The sequence below is a fragment of the Saccopteryx bilineata genome, chromosome 3, assembly GCF_036850765.1.
Source record: "Saccopteryx bilineata isolate mSacBil1 chromosome 3, mSacBil1_pri_phased_curated, whole genome shotgun sequence".
In the NCBI taxonomy this organism is placed as follows: domain Eukaryota; kingdom Metazoa; phylum Chordata; class Mammalia; order Chiroptera; family Emballonuridae; genus Saccopteryx; species Saccopteryx bilineata.
The window spans coordinates 166,757,600-166,767,157 of record NC_089492.1 but is presented as its reverse complement, the minus strand read 5'-3'; the positions used below and the strand labels follow the sequence as shown (position 1 = coordinate 166,767,157).

Below are 9,558 nucleotides of genomic sequence, written 5' to 3'. Positions count from 1 at the left end.
AATTAAAAGGAAAACATTGAAGTCCAGAGGCTCATTTGAAATGTTTGTGAAAGTCTTCATCATGGCTATGTTGAGTCTCAGTCAAATCAAGCAATTAAAGTAAAAGGAGAAGTCTGGGTCATCTCAGGTAGGTCTGCATCCTCCTCAAGGAGAAAAAAGGTCTCTCCTGAAGATACTCATCTGACATACTATAGTCTCAAAACAGAATTTTCAAATTTGAAATCTCCCATATTATTAGCTTTTAAAAGTTTGTTCCTATGGTGAAGAAGTCATGGGGCTCACACTATTTTAGTTCATCCATCACTTTCACTCCTAAAACACTACTACCAAGCTTAAAATGTTAAAATTCTAAATGATTGCATGTATTTTTACTCAGAACTGTTAACTGAAAACTCATTTATATCTGCACTGCCCCGTGCCAGTGAGGGAATTAGAGACTGTGTTTTAAGCTGTTCCCCGGATGAAGGAAAATAGAAACGTGAGTCTCAGGTGAGTGCACCAGGCTGTTGTGCTTGCACTGGGTGCCAGTGGGTCACCTGGTGGCAGGGACAGAAGAGAGTCCTAGCCAGCTTCGAACAGAACATCTCATCCAGAACATCGACTCCCTGTGCAAGCCATTTCACTAGAGAGAGAACTTCTCTGCTTAAGTGATGTCTGGTTACCAGCTGTATTTAACATTCAACAAATTAAAAACTAAATTAATTTTAAAGAAATATCTTTCCATTATATGTTGTTTCAAGAGACACCCATCTCCTTGCAAAAGAGCATGTTTTTAGCTCATGGAACCACACACAGCCGAACAGAGCAGTGGTAAAAATAAAAACATAAACACAGAACAACTCAAATATCTTTATTCTCATTTGAATGTATTTTAGGCTATAGACATTTTGCTCCTAAAATCTCATTTTCTTTCATTTACCTTAGTTCTTCATTTTATCCTCTCCATATACATGTCTCCACATGGGAGACAGATGGAAGAAAAGAAAAGCTGGTCCCCGGGACACTGTAATGGCAATGACAGTCATTTAATAGACCAGGCTGAGAATACATTAACCCAGACAGAAGAGCACCTTCTCCCATCATTGTTTGAAATCAAAAGGTACCTTACTTCCAAAAAACCATTTACTGCTTTGTCTGCAAAAAGTGCTAGAACAGTAAACCAAAGAGACAAAATAGCCTTTAGTAGATATTTATAGCACTTAAGAAGGTGTAGATTGTAATTAGCCATGTTACACTTTCACAGCTCAACAAGAAATACGCCTAATGGTGTCAGGTAAAGGCAGAATGCCTGTAGAGTAAGGAATAACCTTCAAAGGAAAACAACACAATTCCAAACACAATGATGAGAACACTTTCTTCATGTGACTGTGATTGTAGCCACGTGGCTGAGTTATACATTCCAGCTAGAGTTCCTGGCTTGGAAGACAGGGAGGGGAGGGCCCTATTCAGCTAAAGCCCCAACCTTAAAATTGTAGATCTGGAGACCTACTTATTGTTTACAAAGGTAGCAGAGTGCAAATGTGTTACAAAGATAATGTTGTTTTATATTAGTATTTCCAGGTAAGAAAATATGGTTTGGAGACAGGGCCTGTGCCTGAGAGTCATCTCAGATAGTAAAAGCAAGCAACCAACCGAACAAACAAAATAACTCACAAATTTTTGAGAACTCAGTTTTATGTACTACTCTGTCAACTGTGTGACTTTCAGTAAATTTATTATCTAACCTCCTGTAGCGTTAATCTTTCGTTTTTATAATGTGGGGGTTGGATTCAACGATTTTTTAAAAATGCTCTTCATAATGTGTGTGGGTGTGAGTGCATCTTCTCCAGTTCCCTCATTTTCCTGAGATAAACCATTAACTTTCATTAGATTTGCAAAAGGTCCTGTGACTCAAAAAAGGTTGAAGGAAGAATCTCAGCCCAGGCAGGAGAGGAAAATGAAAGGGTATATTCACAATCTTGTGCTAAAACAAAATTGACAGGAGGCTTTGATTTGCTGTTTGGCTGAGAATAAGATACTTTTCTCAAGCAAATGAAGACTGATGAAGAAGATGAGTTTATATTGTTTAAAATGCAATATGATTTTTTGGCTCAAATAGTTGTGTGCCAGTAAATTAGGGATTGATTTGGTTCTGAAAATCATGCAAATTCTCTTTGTGAATATGTGAATTAATGTAACTTTCTACTAAGTGACTTTCACTGAAAAGAGGTAAAATTTGCCTACATTCTTCTTATGGGATAAACACAGGGACCAGGGCCCTTAGACTGAAGAAGACTTAACGAATTATAAAGACTCCTTTATAATCTAATCTATTTGTTTCATGGTGTTATCTTTTGATTTGGGTTTGAATTCATGATCAGATATTAGAGCAGCAAGTGTGTAATTTTCAGAGTCAACAACTCCTCCTACTTCACCTGCCTCTCTCCCTGCAGGTCCCATCCAGTACTGTAGCCAAGCAGGAAGTTCTCGGAATGCAGGTACCACTAGGGAGAGGGAGAGGCTTCACTGGTTCAATGCTGTGTTCCTCTAGCCTAGAATAACACCAGTATAGCTAGTAAATCCATTCAGCAAACATTTGTTGAATGGATTTTAATACTTAGGAATTTCAGTACGGTTTAGTAGTGACCTCTCCTTCTGATACTGAATAGGGTAAGTGTATCAAGCTTGATTCTCTGACACCTACTTTGGCTTCCTATTTCTTGAAAGCAATGTAAATGGCTGGTTTTAATTAAAACCTAGTTGGGGCTAAGATCTTGATATGCAGGTCATTATTATCTTTGTGCAATCCTCAACTAACTGAAGGGTTCAGGCAGTCCCTGTAGCATCCAGATTTTATTCCTGGGGAACTTTGAGGCATTTGTCTTTCTGTAGAGCACATTTTCAACCACCCTATTGAACCACAGCCAATTTATTGACCCCATGAGTACAGCAAATTCACCATTTCAGCCTGTATTCTGTAGTTGTATAACTGTCCCATGTAAGCAACAGCATCAGTAACAGCAACAACAATACCACTGATGTTTTTATTAAAGTTGGGCACTCAAGAATGAATCTGTTGAATTAAATGAATGTCCTATTATCTAAGCTCATTGCCTCTTGGGACAACATGTGAAATTGGACTCTTACCAAGCAGAACACTCTACAATCTAAATTCAATATAATTAATGGCTAATTTCCCTCATATTTTCTATCCCTCTTCTGTGGCTCTCGATTTTTAGACCTACCTCTATTCATACTCTTTAAGATTTGAGACATAGAAATGGCCTATTTCTCCACAAATTTAGATCTATTTTAGGACATGTTTTTCACCCACATAAAGATGGTTTTTGAATGCTGGTTGCTGGTTTGCGTGGCCAGATGACAGACACATGTCCACCTCACTGCTAATTCCATTTCCTTTTTGCTTCTCTTCCCTTTGTCTTCTCGCTCCTGCCTTCTAGACATCAACCCCCAAATTTGGCTTCCTTGTGATCTGGTTATTCTCTTCATATCTGCTGTGCTTATCAATTTAAGGTTGACAAAGGTGTCTGGACTTTGGCTCTCTTTATGAAGTCACATTGCTGTGACATTCTAAAAATCAAGGGTTATCTCAGCATGGAAGTTTATGCAGAAGAAAAATATTCTTCATATTTTTAAAATGAACAGTAAATGTGGGTGCATTTAGGATGGTCTACAACACTGATTTCCAAGGATTTGATATCACACTTAACATATACAAAGTCTATAATCTTGCACAACAAATTTCAGTAGACTTCTGGGACACTAACTTACTGAAGAAGCAAGACATGACACAGTGGTTAGGTGAGCAGGTTTTATGATAAAATGATCATGATTGAGTTTATTTGCTTCAAAGCTTTGTGTAATTCACTAGGTAAAGTTAACCATTTTTCTTCTCATAGCTCAAAAGTGTGTATTGAATAGATATCCTATTCTAAACATAATTTTTTTTTATTATTTAAAAAACTCCAGATGTTCATCACTCCTGAGTTATAAAAGATACAAGCACTATGAAATTATGGTAAAAAAGGACTTAAGAAAAAAAATATGAGAAAAGAAAGGTGAGATGAGGAAAATATGTTCTCAAAATGGAACTCTGCTAAGAGCCACAGATGCAATACCTCATTCTCAGGAGAGCTTTAATTAGCCCAGCTTTTCCTTCAGCGCATGCTCAGAAGCTCTGGCAATGACTATAAATTAGGACAAGGAAATCCATCTGGGCTTGGGTGGGTTTAGGGGGAAGGGCAGGATCTTAAAGAGGTAGCGACCATTTAAATAAGCAATGCTTCTCAGCTCCACTAGTCTATCTAGGCCCTTCAACTTACCATCACCAACCTACTACACCTTCTATGATCCCTATCTCAGTCAATAGTACCTCCATTTTCCCAGCATTCTTGATTTCTCTTTTGCCTCTGAAAAATGCAATCACTAACAATTTTTGTAGATTTTTACCTTAAATTTTACTTCATTTCTCCATCCCTGTTTCACTTCCTGGTTAAGACCTCATGCCCTCACTGAGTCCAAGACCTGCCTGGACCATTACAGCAGTGTCTCACTCCTCCAGCCCAAAACACTTCAGTGGTTACCCATCACCTGTAGGAAAAAGTTCAAACTCATGAGCACCGCAGACCTGGTCTCTGTCCACCCCTCACATCTCATTTTTGACAGTCTCTGGGTAGTACTTTCTGTTCTCCCAATACCAACTCCTTTATATTGGGAAATATATGCCAAAAGTAGGAGTTTTGGGCCCATTAAAAATACATGAACTTTTAGAGAGTAAGATGAAATAATCCAATTTCTAACTAACAATTTATTAACTTAGCTATATATCATATAAAATACTAATTTATATATTTTTTCACTCCTGCACATCATGATGTCAAATTTTTTTTTTCAAAAGTTAAAAATATGACTCTTTTACCAATATAGAATGAACCCACATCAAAGATTTTATTTTCATTAATGAGGGAACTAGTAGAATGGGAAAGCTGATTCTAAGAACATTTGAGGAACTGGTTATTTCTAAGGGGAAAAAAATCCCAGAATGTTAAAATAAGATTGCTGGATGTTGGGCAAATGAATTTGTAAAATTTGTATTTTTTGAGTCTGCTCACTTTTATTTTAGAAAATGGCGCTGGGCAGCACCACGTATATGTGGTCTGTGAAATTGCAGATTACTTTCCTGCTTTGGAAGGGCCATTGTCTTGTTAATGTTTGCTGGAGGAGAGTTCTTCACACCAGAAAGTTTTGAAAAAGAAAAAAAGGAGGAAGACAATCCATGTTTGCAGAGCAAGACAGCAGAGAGAATGCAGCGTGCTGAGGAAGAAGCCAGTTTGTGCAGAGAGAGAGGTGTGTATTGGGAACCAGAGATGAGGGGCTTTTGCGAGCTCTGCTGAGACTGGAGGGGCCTTTGATTCTAGGAGAAACTGGAGAAGATTCTCCTGGTTGTGGAACCAGTGAATGTGTCAGGGCTTTGGAGTCCTGAGTGTTTGCTCGTCAGCCAGCACAAGACTTTAATAAAGGAATGGCCCACCATTCTTTGCCTCCACTGTTTCTTTACCGTCTGCCCAAATCCAATGAGAACCTGCATGTGAATGGTCACGACGGCTGCAACTACTGGCCATACACTAGATTAGATAAAAAATGTGTTAATGTTTTATAGGGCGATGAAATAATTTTTTCCTACTGAACATAATCATTTATCTCTGCCAAACAAAATTCTACAAATTTACACTAACTGCACATACCTGGACTCTAATTTATAGTAAACAGCAAAGTCAAACACAGGTAAATTCTCCTACAGAATTAAATGCTTCACTAATGCATTGGAATATACACTTCCATCCTCGTCCTGCTCTCTTATTATTTCCAAGTGCAGGATAATTTTTAACAATCGATGTGTTTTTCTAAAACACTTCACACAAATCTCTTCCATCAGTGTTTTGGCACTACAATAATCACTTCATGGGTCATCTGACAAAGTTTTCCTGAACATAACATTTTTATGTTCACTTAAGTTTTCTCAGATAAAGCACTTTTGGAATCTTGTGTAGGTACTTATAAGTTTGAAAAGAAAATGGATATATTACATAACTAAACATTGTGAGACAGTGTAGAGTTGTGTGGATGTTAAAAATGCAGGAGTAACTACCAACATGATAATAATACAATCTGTAGCTCCCTAAAGTAGCAAAAAGGAGAGGGCGGTATATAAATGGCTTTAAGACTCCAATAGATGGCCAGGAAGGAAAAAGAAAGATGGTAAACAAAAAAATGAAATGTTAGAAATCATTCCAAATATATCACCCACAACAAATATAAATGGATTTAACTCATCTATTAAAAGACAGAGACTATCAAATTGAATGGACAAAAACAAAAAACAAAAATCCCTTCCAGAAACAGGCCTAGAACATAATGAAATCAAAAGGATGAAAATAAAGATTATAAAGAAAGTAACAAAAACACTTGATGCAGCAATATTAACATTAGACAAAATTAAGACACAAAAGAGCTAATTTATTATGATAAAAGGAATAATTCAATTGTTTAATTGGTACTTTTATGTACCTACAGAAATAAAAAGAACTTGATAAAAAATAAAAAATGATAATCACTTATTAAAATATATATGGTATAGAAACTGATACATTTACCTAAAATGGATATAACTAACAGAAAAAACTGATACATTTATCTAAAATGGATATAACTAATATTTTCATAAAATGTACCAAATACTAGGTTTCAAGAAAATGCAATTTCCAAGATTCAGCATCATCTTTGTTCACAAAGCATTTACATTAGTAATTAACAATAAAAAGATTGTTAAAAAGTAACAAGAAACTTTAATTGGAACTAATAAAAGTACACTGATAATTAGCTCATTAAAGAGGATGTCATAATATCATGGAACAGTTAAAACTAAAGACAAAATACCACATGACAAAACCTGTTGGGCACAGCAAAGTAGTAACGAGGGTGAAATGCATAGCCTTAAGAATAATTAGTCTTAAATAAAGAAAATTGAAAGCAAGTAAGCTAAACATCCTCTCCCTTTTTTTTTTTCTTTCTTTTTTTAGGTGAGAGGAAGGGAGATAGTGAGACAGACTCCCACATGGGGCCTGACTGGGATCCACTGGCAACCGGGTCTGGGGCCAGTGCTGGAATCAAGCTATTTTTTAGGGCCTGAGGCTAAAGCAAGCTGACCAACTCGGGACATCCACAGGCTCTCTGAGGCTCTATCCACTGTGCCACCAGGTGAGGGCCTAAACTTTCCAGTCATGTGGCTAGTAAGAGAATTACAGAGTAACAGAAGTAAAGAAAAAAAAGAATTGATAGAATCCATAAAACTGAAAACAAACACTATAGCTAGAAAAATCACAAAATTAAAAACTTTAAAAAAATAATCATAAATCAAATACACCTCTGGCAAGACTGATAAGAATGGAATAAAAATGAACAATATTAAGACTAAAAAGTGGGGCATAAATATAGCTAGAGAATGATTTTTAAAAACCCTGAGAACAAGATGAACAAATTTATCCCCCAAACATTAAGAAAAATTAGCTGAAGTAGAAATGTTTCTAGAAAAAAAACACACAAAAGGAGTTCAAGAATACAAAGTCATAAAGATATGTGGTATCTACCTACCCACCCACTTCTGTACTAAAGAGGCTTTCTCTGAAAAACAGGCCCCGTCCAGATGGTTTCAAGGAGAGTTTTACCCAACACTTCCCACTCATTTTACTGAACTACTATAATCCCGCAGCCAAAATCCTGACAAGGTCAGGAAGAAAACTACCGGCCTATCTCAATCTCTTAGATGTAAAATCGTCCATAAAACATTAGCTGGTTGCTTCTTCCGCCCAATATGGTATTGGGGGTCACGGCCTGTACAATCGAATACCATGCAGCTGTGAAACCAGCCTTAGGGGGTGGAGGAAGGAGGGGACTAAAGTAGGGGACCAGCGACCCTGGGCTCTGCCACATCTTCCATCTTTCCAGCCCACGAACTGCGGATTCCTCTCAAACACCTCGGCAGCCTTCGCCTTCGCCTTCGCCCCCGCCCCGCGGACTAATCTTTCCTCTTTTATGTTACCTCTGCACCTCGTGCATATTGCCACAAGCAAGTCCATCTCACAGATGTGCAAAGCTTGTAGGATTGGAGGGAAATGTTGATCAGCACTGTTCTCCGAAGGATCTAGAATGCCCCCTCCCACCTCTCCTATTAAACTGATTTATACAAAAGGGCGAATAATGCTGAGCTGCCACCAGGTCCCCCAACGGTTCTCGCGCCCCTGCGCCCCGAGGCAGGGGCCTGCGTGGGACGCGGCGGCGGCTCCCCGTTCCTCCCTAGGAAAGGATGCCTCTCTCCGAGCCACTTCCTCTTCCTCTCGGGTCCAGCGGTGCAGGCACCAATCCGTCTCCGAAAAGCTTGGGAACAGGAAGCGCCGAGGCCAGGAGACCGGCATCTGGCGCACGGCCGCGCGCCGCCCCGCGCGCTCCCACGCGGCGCCCGCGGGTCCGAGCCGGAGCCAGTGCCGGAAAGGGGGTCGAAGCCGGGGGCGCGGACTGGGCGCGAGCTCAGCCCGCCATGGAGGTGGAGGAGGCGTTCCGGGCGGTGGGGGAGATGGGCATCTACCAGATGTACTTGTGCTTCCTGCTGGCCGTGCTGCTGCAGGTGAGTCCCCGCCGCCCTGACAGCGCTTCTCGTCCCCTACTCCGGGCTTTCGGCCGGGGCTCTGCAAACACCCAAGGTGTGGGGAGCCTCCCCGCCGAACCCCGCACAAGGGCTGGGCCGGGTCCCAGAACGCCGGTGTTGCTGGACGGCCTGCCAGCCTCAGACCCTACCCCTTCGGCGGTTCCGCCAGCCCCCACCCCCCAACCTCGAGTGGGGGAAGGAGTGTGCCTTTGTGGAAGGTGTGTGTGTGTGTGTGTGTGTGTGTGTGTGTGTGTGTTACTTCAGCTGACCAGCGGGTTAATAAGTGGTGCAAAATTCTGTTGTTACCTGTGATCCACTGTGAATATGAAAGCAAATTGTTGCTCTAACCTGTGACACTGTCATCTTGGAATCAAGAACTCCGAGAGAGCCCTGGTCTCCGGCTGACTAAAGGTCCGAACTGGAGCGACCTCCTTCAGCTCTGGGTATCTGTGTACCACCTTTAAGATTTTAGGGGGCTTCCTGTCCCAGGGGATGTCAATGCACAAGTTTATTTCACTGTTTAAGTTCTGCTGGGTCATTCTGCCCGGAGGCCAGCTTCTGTTGAGACTTCTATAAGTCAAATAGTGCTATTTATAGTGTGTGGTTATAAGATGGAATCACTTCTTCATTGTACAGAATTTTCAGACTTCTTGCACACACCAACTTAAGAATGTGGACTCCCTATGCTCAAGGTCACTGCAAATACACTCAACAGGCAAGAGTTACTTCTCTTTTGCCAGCTTAAAGGGTTCATTTCACATCAGTTACTTCTCCCAATATTTTTAAAGACATTTTTTTCACAAATCCTTTCATTAGAATTTACTATCAGTCAGCCATTTTACTCATTCATTAAGCAG

General features: G+C 40.1%; 1 protein-coding gene and 1 long non-coding RNA gene across 9 annotated transcripts in view; one reads left to right on the top strand and one right to left on the bottom strand.

The window, feature by feature from the left end:
- Window positions 1–919: 919 nt before the first annotated feature.
- Window positions 920–8,211, bottom strand: LOC136330811 (uncharacterized). Its single transcript, XR_010730386.1, has 3 exons — window positions 8,099–8,211; window positions 4,450–4,590; window positions 920–1,003 (listed from the first exon to the last, which is right to left on the bottom strand). It is a non-coding gene; the product is annotated as an uncharacterized lncRNA (long non-coding RNA).
- Window positions 8,212–8,222: 11 nt separating this feature from the next.
- The window catches only part of SLC22A15 (solute carrier family 22 member 15), a 73,144-nt gene continuing 71,808 nt past the window's right edge, over window positions 8,223–9,558 (top strand). For all 8 annotated transcript variants that reach the window (XR_010730383.1, XR_010730385.1, XR_010730384.1 and 5 more), the window contains exon 1: window positions 8,223–8,680. Coding sequence is in view for 5 of the 8 variants with exons in the window: in XM_066268209.1 (XP_066124306.1) it covers window positions 8,363–8,680 (318 nt within the window). In the remaining 3 variants the exon portion in view is untranslated. The remainder of the gene's footprint in view (window positions 8,681–9,558) is intronic.